An 18,459-nucleotide genomic window follows, 5' to 3' on the forward strand; every position below is an offset into this window, starting at 1 on the left:
TTTTACCATATTGCCAAGCTAAAGAGTGCAACTAGTAGGTGTTTAGCGCTGTCCATCAGGATGCGCATTCGCAAAAGTAGCAATTTCGCAGTCTGTGGGTTAAGGACCTTTGATCGCCTAATGCTTTCGGCTATTTTTGTAGAACAGCGGAAAACTGCCTAGTCTACAACATCGTTAAATATAGTACCCAGTAAGATTAAATTAAAAAGTCGCATCTGAAAGGCAAATTAGCTTCAAACCTAAGGATAGACTTGATAAGATCTAAGATTTCCTTCAACTTCGTAGAGAAAAAAACTTTCTAACCAAACATGTTTCTAATGTTAGTGAAAAATGAGCCTTAGTAAAGGCTCGTTTTCACACGCTATCAAATATACTCGCAAGCTTTTGCGCAATAGCAAAAACAATCATTAAAAAGAACGAGATTGAAGGATTATAATTTTTTTAAAGTCTATCTAAACATCTGAACAATACACTACCGTTTGGAAACTATATCTAGAAACTTACTCTCTCCTTCGTTGATGAAAAAATTTAACGTGTCCCAACCTTGAGTTGGTGTTTGCAACAAATAATCATTTGTAGGATCCTCGTAATAATACAGATACTCGCTTATAACGCACGATTGAATGTATCGAGTCAACATAATCGTGAACAACACGCTCAACTCGATAGGTTCTAACGCTGTTAAAGACGTATAACCATCAATAAACTGTTTAATGTTATCAAAACAGCGTTCTCTAGGTACTGAACATGTAATATACATCAAGGCAGTGCCAACCTCGAAGACTCGATACGAATAACACATCTCATCGAAATCGATAATTCCTGCGATTCGAGTTTGACCGTGTTTATCTTGACACGTTATGTGGTTAGCATCGTTTAAATCACCATGAATCCATTGCTTGGGTAAATTTACTAGCTGAGGCAGCACTACTGTCTCGAATTTCTGCAGTATATCTGTAGCAATACTTTTCCTTTTGTTGTCCTTCATAGAAGAGATGTAAGGGTTTGGCATCATCTTGTGTATATGCAACATATTCCACAACAACTCTTCGCGCATCAGAACACCTTGTGGCACTGGAAACTTCTAAATGAAAATAACAAAACTTTGTGAGAGGCGATGAACTTGGCATAAACGTTATTCACACTTTGCTATAAAGATAGCGGATTTTGTCATAAGAACATTGAAGCATGTGAGGATTTCTGACTAGGACAAATGTTCAAATAATTTTCCCCAGAAAAAGGATTCACAACTAAAATGAAATTATTCAAAGACATATGTTGTTAAAGAATCTACTTAAAAAGTATGAATCACAGAAAAAAGTATGTATACATTATACGTTACTACAAGAAACGCTTTCATGTGATAAACAAGTAGATTCCTCTCTCACCACTTGGCTCAGACCTTAGATTGGTAGGACCTTTTCTTCTCATAAGCTACTTGTGAGGAGAAAAGCTTAAATCGTGTTTACCAGCAGTGAATTTAGCACGCTAAAGGTTAGATAAGTGAAGGAGGATAGGGAAGAGATCATTGCATTGATGTAAGGCTTGAGGGCTGCTAAGTAAGTTAAATTTTTAGTCCAATTTTATACCTAGAGTATCATATCCCAGTAAAGCTAGCTTTATCTAATTACACGTTACCACATTCTTTTGATAAACAATGCTTCTTAAAAACATTCCTCACTATATAATACAGTTTCAAGGTGAAAAAGAAATAACTGGGTTTGAAAAAAAACTTTGTAAACTCAGGCATTGAAAAACATAAACAACCAGGTTGCTTACTCTAGCAAAGAAACTTTTGAAAACGAGCAATTCAATAATTTTTTGTAGTAACTAATATACTGGTTAAAAGCAGCCTGTACCAGCATCTTGTTAGCCGTCAAGTAAGCGCTACCTTTGACATCAGGCAACAAACCCTGGGGACAAAGATACCAAATGTATCACCTATTTTTAACGTGGGTTAGAGTAGGTTGGATTGTGGAAAATTACATCAAATAAATGATAAAAAACTAATAATTAGAAGAAATGATATTAACTTATCAATATTTTGTCAACGCTCTTATAGATTTTGTAAATATCTATTTTCTTCTAATTCTTATTTATATGGAAAGATAGTTTAGTTAAAAAGATTCTCTAATTAGATCCAGATTTTCACAAATATGATAAAAGTTTAACAATGTTAATTTTTTATCACAATTCTGTAAGAAAGATATTTTTAATTTCTTTCCAACACATTCTTGTAAAGTACAATAGTACCCTGAGAAATTTTTATTAGACTAAACTAAAAATTGAGCGAGTTCTGACAAAATCATTTTTTTTTTCACAAATTTTCAATGTCCACAATGAAGCCTCATATTTTTGATCATGTCCAAAAATTAGAAATGTTTGCAGCAAAAATTGGAAATTTTGATTTTTTGGTCCAATATGACCCCAAAATTGGTGTATTTGATCCTTGGTTAAAAGACGTATAATTATTGTTATTTTAGAAAAGACTGATTTTTTATATCCCTTATATATATATATACAACAAATAAAACAACAATTCCTATAACAAAATAGACTTTAGATTCATAACAGCTGAAAATTCAATAGACATCAATTCTATTTACCTTCAAGATAATCCCCAAATGAGCTGCACATTTTCCAAAATCATATGCAAGAGCATCATCTATTTTTTTAGCATCAAGAGTCTGACCAGGTATAAAGGTTGTTAATCGAACTATATGTTGCAAATAATGTAATGAATTCTCTACAGTAACAAATCGATTTTTTGATAATATGTCTTGAGACAGTTTCTCGCTGACATCAGCATCTCGTTGGAGTGGTATCTTATACAAGACACAATGTTTATTCGTCTCTAGGTCAGTAATTGGAAGTGGGACTTTAAATCCAGTCTGGCTTTCAAGATATGTAGCGGCCACTATGCTGTTAATGTGTGAAAACCAGGCCAGGGAGCATGTTTCGGCAGCATTGTAAATTTTTAACACAAATTTATCAAATTTTTGATACAATACATCATCTTCACAGTCTCGCACATCTAGTCTACCTGAAAAAACAAAATCAAAATTTTACAAAATAACTCACGGACCTGTAACAGCTGTCCCAAGTAAAACCAGCTGTTTTACACTGAACTCTTGGTGGCTTTATTCTTTAAATTTCCATGGTGGAAAAGTCATAGCAGAAACACAGGAGACCAAAAGTTTTTTTATTAAAAAAAGTATACATATATACCATGGACTACAAAATTACGATCTTCATACGAATCGATTTCTTTAACATCACATGATTCAACGATTTGAAGACCAAAACAATCTCTTGCTATCTCCTTTACTTGTTCTTTGCTTACTAATGCCCGAACCCGTACCATGCCCTGTTGATTTACAGTGACTTTCTGACTCATGATGTAATGCACCTGTATCAAAAAAAAAACATTTCTTTCGTTTTAAACAAAAGTTGGTAAAAAGTGACCAAATTTTGGCTCAGTGACTGATATTTTAGACCGAGCAAATTTTTTAATGCAAATCTATTTGTTACTGACATTATTGTTTGCTAAACAAATTCCAAAATGAGTCTAAAGATGCTCATGAAAAGCACTTTTTCAAGCCAAATATATGCTTAAAGATTTATTGAGAATGGTTATGAAAAACACATGATCGGGCTTATTTGAAAAATAATATTGAATTTGAGTTTTAAACATCAGTAATTACGACTTAAATCTTACTACATATAAACTGGTTAATTCAGACAAAAAGAAAAAATAAAGTAAAGAATTTATAGTTACGTAATTGTTATAAGTTTTTTAGTTATATCTGGGCTAGATAGGCTGTTAGTCAATGTGTCTATTTTCTATCTAAATTTGTTTGTGTGTGTTTTGTAACGCTCCAGCATAGTATTTCTCAGTTCTGTAGATGCATCATGTCATACGACATTCCAATTGGTCAAAAAGTGTGGAGATAGTTCGTAGTATGCTAGTGCATTTTGAGTCCTTCAGGTATCAGATTAATACGTTTAGTTAAAAATCTAGTTTAAAATTGGTTAATGTGGTAGTCCATGGTCGACTGTAAGGTATTGTGCAATTGTGGAAGTGTGTGGATGTGGTGTAAAATTGTATCAGAGGTGGCAGCCCATTTGTTTTGAACAAGAATGGTACCTACTTCGTAACCAGCAGTGGCAGCAGCAGTATCTATACTGCTAAACAATTTCTCAGTGGGGTGATCACTTGTCAAGGCAGAGTTGCATTTCCCAAGTGTTACAGTTGGATGGAAGCTTCTTGTCAAGGGCAGCAAATTTGAGGGAGATGGTGGAGTGTCCTAACTTGAGAGAAGAAACAAATGCTTCATTGTCTTTAGCAACACATGCGCTGAAGAGATTATCCTCTCTGTCCTCTGGGTCGTGCCACAAGTAACGTTGTCGCCCAGAAAGTATTCAAAGCTGATAATATTCTTTAAGTTTTCTCATAGCAGAGAAAAAGCGTTCACATTCACATGTGGTGACAGGAATAGTGGCTAAAATTCTTAGGGCCTCGTGCAAATTAACAAAGACATTTAGATTGATAGACTTCAACGTTTGAACAATAGTTTGGGGTCTATTTCCTTTAAGATCAATCCAATACTTCTCCCAAATTTCTAATTCAGCATTAATCACAAGTATATTGGGAAGGTCATCTTCATAGAAAGACACAAAAGACTTGAATTTCTCCGTCCAGTCTGTTTTACCTCCAGAAATCAAAGAAACCATTTTTGCTGGAACAATGCATAGACCACTATAAGCATTTAGTGAAAACGGTTGAAAACGATTCTTCATTTCACTATTTAAATGGTCTAAAAAAGGATTAGTAACTGATTTTTTATAGTAATCATAAAAGTTGAAAGAGAAGGATGATTATCTATTGTGGTTTGCCTTCCAACAGTCCTCTTCTTCTCCTCCACAATTCCTACTTTTTCACAAAGAGAAAGAGCCTCCTCATGCCACCTATCATGAAAATGTTCCACATTATATCTGGTTCGAAGAAGAATATTTTTTGAAGTCTGAATAAAATCTATGCTGTCCATAACATCAATTGTTTTATTTTGTAGCAATTCAGAAACTGGAAGTGTTATGTCAAATAAGTTCCTTGTGATCACCAGGATGACAAGAAATTCAAAATTTGCCATTTGGTGAAAAAAAACCAAAAGCTTGTTTTAATGTGTCATAATTGAACTCTCGATTTAAGTTTAAAGATACACAGGAAGTTGCCAGTACCTACTAGCAGCTACCATCTTAGTTACACAACACGCCATTTTGGACTTAGCGCAGCCATATTTAATTTTCCTGCAAGTGGTGCAATTGGGACTTTGAACTGTCTATTCAAACGAAAAGGGAACGAAGCATACAAGAAGTACCAAAAAGGAGAGGCTCTTTCGAGAGATTTATCGCTTTTCTTGGCACGTTTTTGTTTATATTTGGACACCAGTACCCCAGAATTACAGACCCAAAAACAACCCCCACCCCCACTCAACCATCTTTAAAAACCTGAATAGGATTACGGAAAAATAAATCCTTTCTCTAACCATTCCAGATGTTCAAGCTTCTCGCTACATAGTCCTTTTTAAAATATTGTTTTTTATTTTCCCCGAAAGCGAACGATTTTCAACTCTCAATAAGTTTATTTACATCATAAGCAAACAAATGCGAAGTTAGAAAATTACATTTATATGCATAAATTAAAAAATTTAGACCAATCATTTTTTATATAAAAAATAATTATTACTAAGGTATATATTAAGAATATAATTGTATAAAGTAATTACGCTTTTCCATAACAACAAACCACATAAGAAATTAATTTTGATCAAAATTTAGAATGAACAGAGGACCTGCCATACCTTTATCTAAAACGTCACAAAATCAGAGATCTTAATAAGCTTTTAAAGAAAGTTTTCAGTACATTTTAGTACATTCATTCCAAAACGAAATACAAGAATGCCTGAATGACTTTCTCCACGTTTAGAGTTTTTCTATAAAAGCGTATAGTAAACTCGACACACTGCAACAAATAACTTTTCGGAGGGAACACGAAGAGTCAGTTTTACTACGCTTTTTTAAAAATTGATGCAATCCACTAGTAAGCCATAATAGTACAAAAAAATGTAGAAAATAAAACAAAATAAGAAAGAATAAATATAATATATAAAATAAAATATAATAATATATAAAAAATAATAACTTCAGTAACACAGCGTACATCAGCACTCGCCGGAAAGATCTGATTGCGCCGATAAAAATGCAGGAGTTGATATGTCGATCTACGTCAACCAAATGTAGAGTATTACAATATTTTTTTATCAAAAGAAAAATTCTAAAACCTTGTGAATTTCTTCAAAAAAATTAAAAACTGCTCACTCGAAAAGTTTTTATGTTTGCGACATAAAAGACACAATCTATACGCAGGTATTAATAACAAATAAAAAACCCGAAAAATTGTCAAGTGTGAATAAACTACTTGATATCACACAGCAACGCCACCCCTCTCAACACCCAATGGTCGGGCGTATGTGTGGTGCGCAAGTCGACCGCGGCAATATAGGTCTGATCTGTCCTTATTGGTTTCTTGTAAACAGGACACGAATAAAACCGATTAGGCTCTTTTGCTGGCGGATTATTTGCCGCATATATATGTATCACCGGCATGGGACTAAACAGAACCTTCGAAGGAGGCTCGATTAACTTATTGCCTCGTTTATCCCAACCAGCACCTTCTATAAATAAACCGTAGACGTAAACACCTTCCGCAGGTTGTTGAGCCACATCGTCTTTGTAAATTTTAAGAACGTCGTTCTGCAAAATAACACTATCAAGTGCCCAACCTTTATGTGCCCGTGTAACTTCCTAAAAATAAAAATAAAACACGTATTAAAAAGAATATAACTCGGTTTAACATCAAGATCGGAGAAAATATACTCAGAGATAAATTAATCTGTTATTCTTGATTCTTTATTTCATGCTTGGATTATATGATAAAGCTGTTAGCTGGTGGAAAAATTTCCCATGAAAATTTGTTATATTTATGAAAAAAAAATTAACATGTCACAACAATGATCGGCAGGAAAACGAAGCCAATTAGACGTAACTACGTAGAAAGGTGAATTTGTGTGGAAGCTATGATCGTCCACATGACATTCTCACCTGCCTCATGGCGGTTAGAAACCCCTGTGAATTAAAAAAGCCAGTCATCCAGAATGCATTTGGTCTTCCGTTAAAAATCCAAGTGTGAAATTGCGCGTTTCTTTCTAGTAGTTCCGTGAACCAAAACCCGAGCGTAGATGATTCCCACGAAATCTAGACAAAAGATCAAAAATAAAAATACAACAGCAAGAGAATAAAATGAAATAACTGATAACGATATTCTAACGATCAAAATTATCATTGTACAGACAAAAAGAAAAAGAATCATCAAAGCGTAAACAACTCGTTAATAGTGAGTGTTAAAACAGAACAAGCAAATAAAGTGCCACATTTAAACTATCTATTGTGAACATCTTGTAAAAGAACTCCAAACTAATTCATTTTCATTCCATTTAGGAACTTTTAATGTTAATCTGATGACACTTCGAATTTTAAGTCAAAGGATTTTTGGAATAAAAGATTCCAGTGATGGAATGTCTCCATTATTTGCTTAGTGGAATATTTTCATCATTTAATGCTTTAAACTTTAAAGACCTGTAATATCACATCCACTAAAGCTTTTAATTTCTAGAGAAGCAGGAATTTTTCTCCTATCAAAAGACAAACCACGTCAGTAGTTGTCAGTAGTTTGCAAACGTTTAAAAGCTGACTCGTCTTAACTTTCAAAGCTGGCAAAATATAAAGTCTCAATTAGAAACAAATTCTATTGCGCATGCCCAGATACTAAACACTAGGAGCTGAGCTATCAATAACGCCTTAATGGAACGCGGCCTTAACAATTCATACCTTTTTCCAGTGTGCAGGTATCCTTCCGTCGTACATGCAATCGAGAGCATCTCTCAAACCTTCGTTCATAATAATAGTACCATCGATTGCCAACTTGAGATCTGTCAATGTATTACGCACCGCCGATATTACTCTCTGCATGCGGTCGATTTCTTGCTTGAGAAAGATGTTGATTGGCTGATACGCACCCATTTTTTGTAAGCGAGACTTCACCTGTTCAAAGTAGCAAAATGGTGGCAAGTAACTTAAAGTAAAAGTTATGTACAACACGTGTTTCTAATAAATCCTAAAAGTGACCGTTGTACAACATTTAGTCAAGAATCTTTTACGTATAGAGAAGCTTTCGAGCCTAACTCTAATCACAAAGTAAAAGAAGGCTTGCTTAAATAACCTGCGTTGAACATTAAGATTTTAAAGTACAGTCAATACAAACTGCAACAACGCAAATTAAAATTTCGATGACATAGAAAAAATCTGCTTAATTAAAAATTTGAAATTAACAAGGTGTGTCTTTTATTTATTCGGTGAAAAGCCAAAAACATTAAAGTCCTTGTAAGATATTTTGTACTTTCAAAAAGAACAAAAGGTTTAATCCTCCTCAAAAGCTTCCACGACAAGAACAAAAAAGTACTTTTAATATGAAAATTAATGTGATGAATCACAAAAATGCTAATGACGTCACACCTCATGTTTTATGTAATTGCTAGGTAACTTCTCCAACATGTCATCCGCAAGTCTTTGAACAACGCTCTCTCGAGTTTCGCCACCTCCGGACGAACTGTCCTTAGGCTGAATGCTCAATATAGTACCCAGGCCACTTTTGGCGACGTGACTTTGGTAACTAAAAATAAAGTTGTTATGGCGGTTAAACAGAGAGTTAAAATTCGATACTCACGGTTCCTTCGTTCGAATCAACCAAGAATTTTTTCGCCGAGTGAAACTTACGACCTCGCCTCAGCGATGCATAAATTGTATTTTTAAATATTAAACCTGTTTTGAGAGATTTATATCTGGGCATGGAGGTATCGACTTAGCACATATTACCTGTTCAAATATCAGTATTACGTCTTAGATCCTTATACCCTTATGCTCATATAATCGGGTCAGAAATGGCAAGATTTTGGAGTTCGCAAAATTATAGCACATGGCAAATGTAAGGAGATGCAGAGGAAAGCGTAAAAATGCCGGGTCTAATGTTCAACTCACTTTATTTGCGTAAAAATACATAATGGCTACACAAAAATAAAAAAGGTCTATATTTCAGAAATGTAGTTCAACATCGAGCGTTTAATCGCGATTTCACAACGAAAGATACCCTGCTTGGCGGTATAGTTAAGCAATCCCATGATTATCATCAATCGATGCGTTGCTGGATGACATTGAAGAATTAAAATGGGTTGTCACTCCTTTAAGGAATTTTGAGGATAGTTTTTCAACTTTTTCTTATTTTCATCAAGAAAATGAGGAGATTTTAATATTTTTCAACAAAGAGAATATTTGGGAGATTTTTAAAGGTGATGCCAGGAAGAATAAACAAATTATCGCTGTACAAATGTAGTACTCCTATGCTTTTTGATATAAAAACATGTAAAAGTTAAGGAGATTTAAGGATAAAAAAAATGAGAAAAATTTTCAAAATTAAGCAGAATTAAGAAGTTTTGAGGGATGGCAACCCCGAAGTAGACAGCTAGAAGAAAAGAAAAATATTTGGTATTTATTTACGGTATTCGATTGAATGAAAGAAAAACTTACGTAATGTTAGCGTTCGGATGTAAGCCGTAAACTTCCGGTGAATCCACAAGGGGTAGAGAGTCAATGTGGTCCAAATACTGTTTAACAGTGGTGCATCGTGGAATGGAGTAACCTTGATAAAAGTTAAAAGAGGACTGGAACATTGCCTCGCTAAACCAAACCTAAATAAAAGACAACAAACAGTAGAGTCAGTATATAGTTACATTATTCATGCTAGCGTGAAGGTGAAGTCATGTAAATCCCGTACTTAGCCACAATTAAAAACTAAAGATCCTCCTCCCTCCCCTTTTGCTGACACTGCTGTCGTCAGCACTTTAGCCATTACGTCATCGTTTTTCTTAACCCGACGATAATAGGGTTAATCTTTACAACCCTACCTTAGTGAACGTATTCAACAATCTTTTGTCGTAATCATCTGTAACTCGTCCGCCATATTGAACTTCACCAAGCATATAACGCACCGTATTCCACGACACGCCCTTTTTGAGGTCCATGTCATCGATATGATTTTGAACGAACTGCATAGAGGACGAGAAATCTGATTGGTTAAACTCGTAGGGTATATTCCAACCCAGACTTCCAAATTTCCGTCTCTCCTGCACAGTGGTGTGAAGGAAGGCGACGGCGTAAAGCATAGGTTTCCATTGTGGAAGATTGGTGACATCAAGCTGGTCTTGGGCTATGGCTAAAATGCAAATTGTTGGTATGAGCTACAAACTACCTATCTTTCTTAGCAAAAATAAAATTTATGATGAATACCTGCATATGTCCTCTTTAGACCGGCCTTCAAGCCTTGCGGGGGTTCGTTGGTAAACTTGATTGACATTTGTAGCAATGTGATAGGAAATAAGGGATGCACTTCCGTTGTGATCCACAGTCTGAACGTTTCATCCACATTGTCACTTCCTGTGATCGTGTCCATCAATTCGTCCATGAATGGCAAACCCAAATGACAATTTTGTAGCAGCACCCATCCACCCTAAGAATAAATACCACTTTTGATTTTTCCTTGGAGAATTTTTCAATTTTTTACTCACTCGACACTTAAATGCACTATCAAATATAAATGAAGATTTTTTCTGGTAAAAGGCTTTTTGCAGTGTACAACCATGAGTAGAAAGTCACTTAACCGCTGTATCATTTCGTTCTAACGTAAAAACAAGGCGGGGTATTTTGCTTTCGCTACCACCCTTCAAAATTAGACTAATGTAAATAAAACCATTAAAAAACTGAATATACACAACGTAGCTTACAGATTGCATGCATTGCGATAGTAGCCTTCTGGCATGTACTTCTTGACCTTGTCCCATGGATACCGCACGACACTCTAAGAAAACAGGTCATGCTCATAATGAAATAGCTACCAGCAATACGCACATTATATACTAGACACTTTTCAAAACATGTATTTTCTCTTCGATTTAGCTCTAGTCATTTCTTGGTACATTGTTGCATTAGCATGGTCAAACTTACCCAATTTCATTCTCTTTGCTAGACTTTCGATACTGCTTGTAGGGTCCGAACCCATCGACAGGAAACAAATCAATGGAGTCCGTACATCGCTTTCACTCCACGTTTCGTGCAAATCTAATATGACACCTTCAGCATACTTCGTCCCCAGTGATTCTTGGATGTATTTTCTAGCTTGCGATAGCGTTCGATCAGGAGCCCATGACCTAAGAAGTTTTAGAATTGTTTAAAAACAAAGATATTACTTTGATACAAAGCTTTAGGCGTTAGCAGCGAGACGTGTGCACAGTTTAAATGTACATAAACAGAAAGAGTTTGGGCACCAAGTCGATATTATCGCCAACATGTCTTTGAAACTTACCTAATAAGCAACAATTTCCCAAAAGTATCAAGAGAGGCTTGGTAACCATCTGGTATTTCACTTTCCTCGGGAGCTTCTTTATCAAACCAGACTTTCCATTGCTTTTCGTTTCGTGAGATCTACAAGTAATTATTAAGGCGTAAGTTGACGGAGGAGAGTTTTGGTAAAGAAGAGTCTTGGTAGAGTGTCGCTCAAACTACAGTCAATTAAACATTGAGTAGAAAACGAAGGTTTTCATATTTATTCAGGTTTTTATACTTGGAGTATCACAACCGAAAAATACTTGTTTTTAAACTTCATTTAAAAAAAAGCAAAACCGAATGTTTTATATAACATAAGAAAATTTTAAAGTATATAGAAATGTGATACGTGTCACCCGTCAAATAAAGCTAACTCTTCAACATTAAATAAAATCACGGTTCTTAGACAGTAATTTTTAATTGCAAGTTTACGTCGCTTCGTATTATTGACGTACCTGGTTTAAAATATCTGTAAAATGCTGCAGTTTACTCAACTCAACAAGGTTAAGCCACGTCATGTCTAAAATCCATTTACAAGGTTTTGCTGGTACTTGCTTTAGGTCCAATGACGCGCCGCCTAAACCAAAATATAGTAAAATAAACCGAGTTTACCACCATACTTCATTTAGGGGCGTAAAGTTTATTTGGTATGACTGTACAAACTTCAATTACACCTGTCTCTTCTGTACGGTGGTGTAAAGGAAGGCGACTGCGTAACGCAAAAAAAAATATGTAAAAAATAAGGTGTTTTTAAACTATCACCTTTAATGAAAGTCATGAATTCATTATGTTTCACTTCACCGCTTTGCATGTCAATCTTTAATCCAAGCAGTAACGTAAACAGAAACTTGTCTTCCTCGTATAACCCACGGCACGAGTATTTGAAGACTTCGTACGTCAAATACGATATAATGTTCGCTATGCGTTTTGCTGTTATTGGAGATTGTGCTGCCCTGAAAAACACAATTGTGCAATAATGAATGATATACGAATGTATCGATGAATGATTGAATGGACAAATAATGATTAAATATATATGGCTAAATGGATAAATGAATGAATTGATATATGAATGAATGGATAAATGAATGAATGGATAAATGAATGGGTGGATAAATAAATGAATGAATGGATAAATGAATAGATAAATGAATGAATGAATGAATGAATGAATGGATTAATGAATGAATGGATAAATAAATGAATGGATAAATAAATGAATGGATAAATAAATGAATGGATAAATAAATAAATAAATAAATAAATGGATAAATGAATGAATGGGTAAATGAATGGATGGATGGATGGATGGATGGATGGATGGATGGATGGATGGATGGATGGATGGATGGATGGATGGATGGGGAATGGATAAATGGATGAATGGATAAATGAGTAAGAGAATGAATAAATGAATGAATGAATGAATGAATGAATGAATGAATGAATGAATGAACGCATAAAGGAATGATTGAAAGAATAGATAAGGGAATGAATGAATCAATTAATCAACCAGCCAACCAATCAATACATAAATGGAGGGGTAAATCGATAAGCTGGACGGACAAACAAACAAACAATAATATCAAACAAACAAAATAATTATTACCTATCTACAGCCTGGTCAAACAAACCAAGAAATTGCTTTAAAGATGTTTGATACATGCAGTTGACGAAAGACATTTCAACAATCAAAAAATACAATATGCTTCCACGAGTCGCCACTAAAAAAAACAAGAATTCCTCCTTTGAACAACTTTTGTGCAAAAAAGGGTTAAGCACACGTCACTCGTTATATCATGCCTCAAAGGTTTGGATATAACGTAAAATGGTCGTTAAATCAACGAGACTAGATAATGCTTCCCATAGCTCAGGTTGTTTCGTATGAATAATAAGTTTTTAAATATAATAAACAACCCTTCCCTGGTTGTTTTCAGAATCACTTCAAATCTTGCTTTTGACATGAACACGTGCTACCAAACTCACGCATGCGCCCAAGACATACCTGATCGAAACTCTTCTCGCGCGTTATTAATTTTCGCTTCTGTGTCAGCTGCCACCACAAGTTTCTGCGAGACATCCTCCGCTGTTTGTTTCGTGATACTTAGTACATCGATCAAAGATTCGTCATCAACAAGAGATCCTTCCACACTGGTCAGTCTGTATAATAAGTTGTCCTCTAGTTCTTTCATTTTGCGCTTGTTCGACGCGACATCTTCAATCAGCTTCAGTCTCTCTGATTCAAGTTCCTAATAACAACAAAAGCAGAATTGTGAATTATTGAGCAAGCTTAGAAGGGTAACGCATTCAACGAATAAGCATGTCATAGAGCTGAGATGGTGTTCGGATTACAAACACCATCTTAAAATACAGCACAACGAATGGAAAAACAGTCTTATTATAAGGACAAATACACCGCCAATTTTATTTATCCATTATAACTGAAGCCGGTGACTTTAACATTTAACAGCTTTTATGGGGTTCATAAACCTCAAGCTATCAAATGCTCTGTCAAAGAGAGTGCACAACGATTACGTCGAGAATATAGCTCGCTAAATGTCGTTTTGGAAGAAACTTTACTTTTATAACATTTGTTAATATCCCGTAAATAATACTTACACTTTTCTCACTTAATATGACACGTCCGAGGAGTTGGTCCTCCAATCCCTTCATCGTTACCGTGAAATCGATAATTGCTGTACGCGCACTGATCTAAAAATAGTAGCACAAGACATTTATGTAATCTCTAATTACTACCCATTGTCTTTTTGCGCGTTTTTGTAGTCGTGATAGGGACACACGAAAAAGCAAATCGACTACCAAATAGTCTTATAAATAGTCAAATAATGGATAATGCGATATATAAGGAAAGAGCGGACCCCATAATTTATCCACAGGCTACCGCATAGTTTTTCCGTCTGTTTGCAAACAAAATGGGATACGAAAATTCAGTGCATAATAAAATCTTTTTTGTATAAGCAGATTTTTTTCACGGGTATTATAACTGGCTTAAAAGTATAACAACTGTAGAGTCTTTGAGACGGTTTTAAATAAATATCAATTTACCACATTACATACTCCATACACTACGCTACGGCTGTTTTTTGCTGGGTGGAAATCACGACAAAATAATTACGAGAAAGAATCATTAATGCTCGTATCAAACAACCAAAAATAATTTCTACCTCTGGTGTATACGAAGGATTGGGTAGTTTCGATGTGATATATAGCATAAAGCCTTTCATGATGTCGACTTCCTTGTCACCAAGCTTGACCTAAACAAAAATGTTAAACAAAACAGAAAGTTATTTGCTGGACGATATCTAAGGTGTTTTATCGTTGCAAAAACTTTACAAACATTTCTTGATTGTTAAAAATCATAACGCTAAACATCCAAATTAATATTCCTGTCTCCCTACACTTCCCTACACTTTATAAAAGAAGGGCAGTATTATAAAACTAATAATCACAAATACATCATTAGAAAGGCTAACTTTAATATCTGCGACCAATAAATACAGTACCAGCTCCGTATCGGTACAGCGTAACAACAACCATTTGTCAGTGCTTGCCTTCACGTCATTTCCTTTTGTTAACCAATCAAAATAACATTTACATTCGTTTTTAAGATGGTGAGTGAGTTCTTACCATATTACAATGGCGAGTGAGCTCTAAAGCCTATTAACTCGCATTTTTGCTCACACAAGTCCGTTTACTAGGAGCAGCTACTGACATTCGTGAGAGAGGCAAGAAAATACTTTTTACACTCGTATATATTCTTTGAGTTGAAAACACAACTAAAACACAAAATCTCACCTTTAACGTACTGCCCAACTTTATGAAGTTCTTCTCCAAGATGTTATCTAAAACCGGATCTAACTCTTCGCCAACATCCTCAATAAGTAATGGTCTACCTAACGATAACGCATCTTCTAAGTGTGTACGGAAGTATTTGTGATTCAGTGAGGTCGCCTGAAAGTATACTCAATAATTTCATGCATTTGTTGATAAAAAATTTGTAAATTGTGTTTTGGATTGTGGGCCAGACTTAGTAGGCTTACACGTATGAACACTCAGTTCGAAGGAATTTTATTTATTTATTCTTTCTTTAAAGTCGATATACAATATACAATAAAACATGCTAGATACATTAATTAAAAAAAAAAAAAAAAAAAAAAAATTTGTTAGCCTTGGGCTAATTAAAATCGACTGTCCTAAAATAAAGTTTCTAAAAAAATAGGAGATTTATATTATAATAATAAGAAGTTAATTCGTATATCCTACGTTACAAATATATGTGGCACAGAGACGACAACTGCACTGAATAAACGGAATGGTGTTTAGCCCGCGATGGAATAAAGACAACGAAGGGGCATTTCGGACAGAGTTTGGAAGCTTCTCCCATAATTTAGAAGCAATATAAGATACGCTTAATAGACCATGCTTTGTGGTGCGAGTTCTGCACCTTTCAAGAGAACTTGATGCACGGAAACTATATGCTGTGTTTTTGAATACAAAAACATCATTCATGTAGGATGGATTCTGTTTCATTTTTGTTTTAAAAACCTCCTTTAACAATTTTCGGCAGAACTTTTCATGAATACTGATTCTGCATTCATTTTCAATTCTGTCGCATAAAAGTCTTTTTGCTCTACTATGAATGCTATTAACTTTATGTAGTAGATCTCTACTTGAAAATCCCCATATAAGAGGGCAGTAATTAAATATGCTAGAAATAAATGAATTTGCAATAACATTTCGCTTATAATTAGACATATATGGTGATATACGTTTTAGGGCATTGACCTTGGCATTAGCCTTCTTACATAATGGAAGAACATGTTGCCTGAAAGAAAGCTGATTGTCAAGAATTATACCCAACAAATTTACGTATGGAGACTCTTGTAATATATTATTTTTCAAATTTAAAGTAACAAAGTTTTTGTTTTTTGATTTTCCCAGAATGAACAGTTTGCACTTCTCAGAATTTAACTGAAGCCCATTATTGGAAAACCATGTGCTAACAGTTCAAAAAGCACTTTCTAAACATAACTTTATCTCCTCAAATTGTTTTCCATATGTATAAAGTGTATTGTCATCTGCGTAATTACAAATTTTAACATCAGCTCTATCATTAAAAATAAACATTAAATCATTTATATAAATATTGAATAAAAGTGGACCAAGAATCGAACCTTGTGGAACAGTACTAATAATTTCTTTCCACAAGCTGAAATAGCCATCAATTCCGACTCTTTGGAACCGATTGGTGAGATAACTCCTTAAAAGACCTAAAGCACTTTTTGAGAAACCATATGCATGTAGTTTCGCTATTAACAGATTATGATCCACACAATCAAATGCTTTACTCAAATCCATCAATAGCGCCCCTACAGCATTTCCTTTATCAAGATCTTTTCGCCACGATTCTATCATGTGAAGCAAAACATGCTGGCTGCTAAAACCCTTTCGAAAACCTGACAAAAGAGGTGATAATTTACTATCAATAAATTCATAAATCTGATCAAACATAATACGTTCAAAAATTTTTGACGCACTGCTCAGTTTACTAACAGGACGATAATTCAATTTTGATGAACGATCTCCGTTTTTAAATAGTGGACAAATATCAGCCAATTTCATTGCTCCAGGGAAAACTTCATCGACAATAGATTTCTCAAACAGCTTGTTGAGATGTTCTCCGTATACATCGACGTAATATTTGAGGAAACATGGTGGAATTGCTCCTTTGGGACCAGATTTGTTTTCTTTTAGGTTACCAATATACTTTTTCATGATGTCAATTTCAATTGATTTGAACCTCATTTTGTTGGTAGTGGTAACATGTTTCTTTATCCATATTATACTTGGATGCTGTTCGTAATTCTTGATGACGTTTTCAATATCGTTTTTAATATCGTTATAGTTTTCGTGCGGAATTCCATCAATATTCAAAGAATTCGTGACATTAACAAAATGATCATTTATTATATTTGCTATATGTTCTTTTTCACGAATTATTTGATCATTTTCAACTATTACTTGGACTGTATCTTTTACACATTTGTTGGAAAATATCGGCTTTACAGTTTTCCAGAACCTTTTTGTTATCAAAAATGTTGTTCATATTTAGTGATGTGTAATAAATTCTTTTCGCGTCTCTACAAACAGTGACACATTTGTTTCTTTGCCTTTTAAAGTTTTCCCAGTTTTTAATAGAAGGGTGCTTATTGTAGATATTTTTAAATCTCGATCGAATCATTATCTCCTTTCGTACTGCTTTTGTTATAAATGGAGAGTTATTATTTCTAACAACTTTGTATTTTATAGGGGCGTGTTTGCTGACCAACTGACTGAATTGTTCGTCAAAGTCGTTGTAATTTAAGTCATTGTTTAGGAAGCCTTTAAATGCTCTTAAAAGTTGCCACTATTTTTATAGAGTCAAATTTGATTAGAATTTTTTTATCCTTTTTAAGGTGAGGATAATTTTATAAAAAATGAGGAGATTTGGACATTTTAATACTTTCCCAAGAGATTAAGGAATATTTTAAGAGATCTTGAGGTTGATGCCAGAAGAACAAATTATTGTTGTGCAAATGCACCATTTCTGTATTTTAAGAATACAAAAATATGCGACAGGTTGTACAATTAAAATCGAAGAGATTTAGGAATTAAGTTGTTGAAAAACCTATTTTTAGAAGAGGTTTGAGACTTAAGAATTGAGGAGAATAGAGGAGGAGGCAACTCTGAATTTTAAAGTCTCAAACCCAACAAATTTTACTGTTCTGAGTTTTATTTTTATTTTGTCACTTTAAATCTTCTTTTAAACCGTTCGAAAATTTAAGACCTTAAAAGCATATGTTCTCATATAGTTTGTTCTTATAAAAACAGATGTAAATAAAAAAGAGA

At 34.4% G+C, this 18,459-nt stretch overlaps 2 protein-coding genes across 5 annotated transcripts in view; both read right to left on the bottom strand.

Annotated features, from left to right (window-relative positions):
• Positions 1 to 422: 422 nt before the first annotated feature.
• On the bottom strand, positions 423 to 5,647 carry LOC130614776 (hydroxylysine kinase-like). 3 transcript variants are annotated; one of them, XM_057436233.1, is made up of 4 exons: positions 5,547 to 5,647; positions 3,229 to 3,409; positions 2,607 to 3,043; positions 423 to 1,084 (listed from the first exon to the last, which is right to left on the bottom strand). In XM_057436233.1, exons 1-4 carry the CDS (start codon positions 5,547 to 5,549, stop codon positions 473 to 475), a joined length of 1,233 nt encoding a protein of 410 aa, XP_057292216.1. In that variant the 5' UTR covers positions 5,550 to 5,647; the 3' UTR covers positions 423 to 472. The 3 variants fall into 3 exon arrangements, with proteins under 3 accessions (XP_057292216.1, XP_057292217.1, XP_057292218.1); XM_057436234.1 differs by lacking the exon at positions 5,547 to 5,647 and adding an exon at positions 5,239 to 5,504; XM_057436235.1 differs by lacking the exon at positions 5,547 to 5,647 and adding an exon at positions 4,152 to 4,909.
• A 365-nt stretch (positions 5,648 to 6,012) lies between these two features.
• Positions 6,013 to 18,459, bottom strand: part of LOC130614767 (dynein axonemal heavy chain 5-like) — a 53,115-nt gene continuing 40,668 nt past the window's right edge. For both annotated transcript variants that reach the window (XM_057436215.1, XM_057436216.1), the window contains 17 exons: positions 15,367 to 15,522; positions 14,736 to 14,825; positions 14,170 to 14,262; positions 13,556 to 13,799; positions 13,160 to 13,274; positions 12,313 to 12,503; positions 12,006 to 12,127; positions 11,531 to 11,649; positions 11,173 to 11,375; positions 10,953 to 11,026; positions 10,459 to 10,678; positions 10,077 to 10,384; positions 9,700 to 9,860; positions 8,632 to 8,788; positions 7,948 to 8,160; positions 7,162 to 7,314; positions 6,013 to 6,864 (listed from right to left, as the gene is read on the bottom strand). In XM_057436215.1, coding sequence (XP_057292198.1) covers positions 6,475 to 6,864; positions 7,162 to 7,314; positions 7,948 to 8,160; positions 8,632 to 8,788; positions 9,700 to 9,860; positions 10,077 to 10,384; positions 10,459 to 10,678; positions 10,953 to 11,026; positions 11,173 to 11,375; positions 11,531 to 11,649; positions 12,006 to 12,127; positions 12,313 to 12,503; positions 13,160 to 13,274; positions 13,556 to 13,799; positions 14,170 to 14,262; positions 14,736 to 14,825; positions 15,367 to 15,522 — 3,009 coding nt within the window. In that variant the 3' untranslated portion in view covers positions 6,013 to 6,474. The remainder of the gene's footprint in view (positions 6,865 to 7,161; positions 7,315 to 7,947; positions 8,161 to 8,631; positions 8,789 to 9,699; positions 9,861 to 10,076; positions 10,385 to 10,458; positions 10,679 to 10,952; positions 11,027 to 11,172; positions 11,376 to 11,530; positions 11,650 to 12,005; positions 12,128 to 12,312; positions 12,504 to 13,159; positions 13,275 to 13,555; positions 13,800 to 14,169; positions 14,263 to 14,735; positions 14,826 to 15,366; positions 15,523 to 18,459) is intronic.

Source organism: Hydractinia symbiolongicarpus, chromosome 11, assembly GCF_029227915.1.
Source record: "Hydractinia symbiolongicarpus strain clone_291-10 chromosome 11, HSymV2.1, whole genome shotgun sequence".
NCBI classification, from domain to species: Eukaryota; Metazoa; Cnidaria; class Hydrozoa; order Anthoathecata; family Hydractiniidae; genus Hydractinia; species Hydractinia symbiolongicarpus.

Excerpts from the sequence above, each read along its gene's own strand:
- LOC130614776 (XM_057436233.1), bottom strand. Across the intron at positions 3,044-3,228 it reads TCGTAATTTTGTAGTCCATG|GTAGACTAGATGTGCGAGAC; the intron begins GTATATATGTAT and ends TTGTTTTTTCAG. Across the intron at positions 1,085-2,606 it reads ATTTGGGGATTATCTTGAAG|AAGTTTCCAGTGCCACAAGG; the intron begins GTAAATAGAATT and ends ATTTTCATTTAG.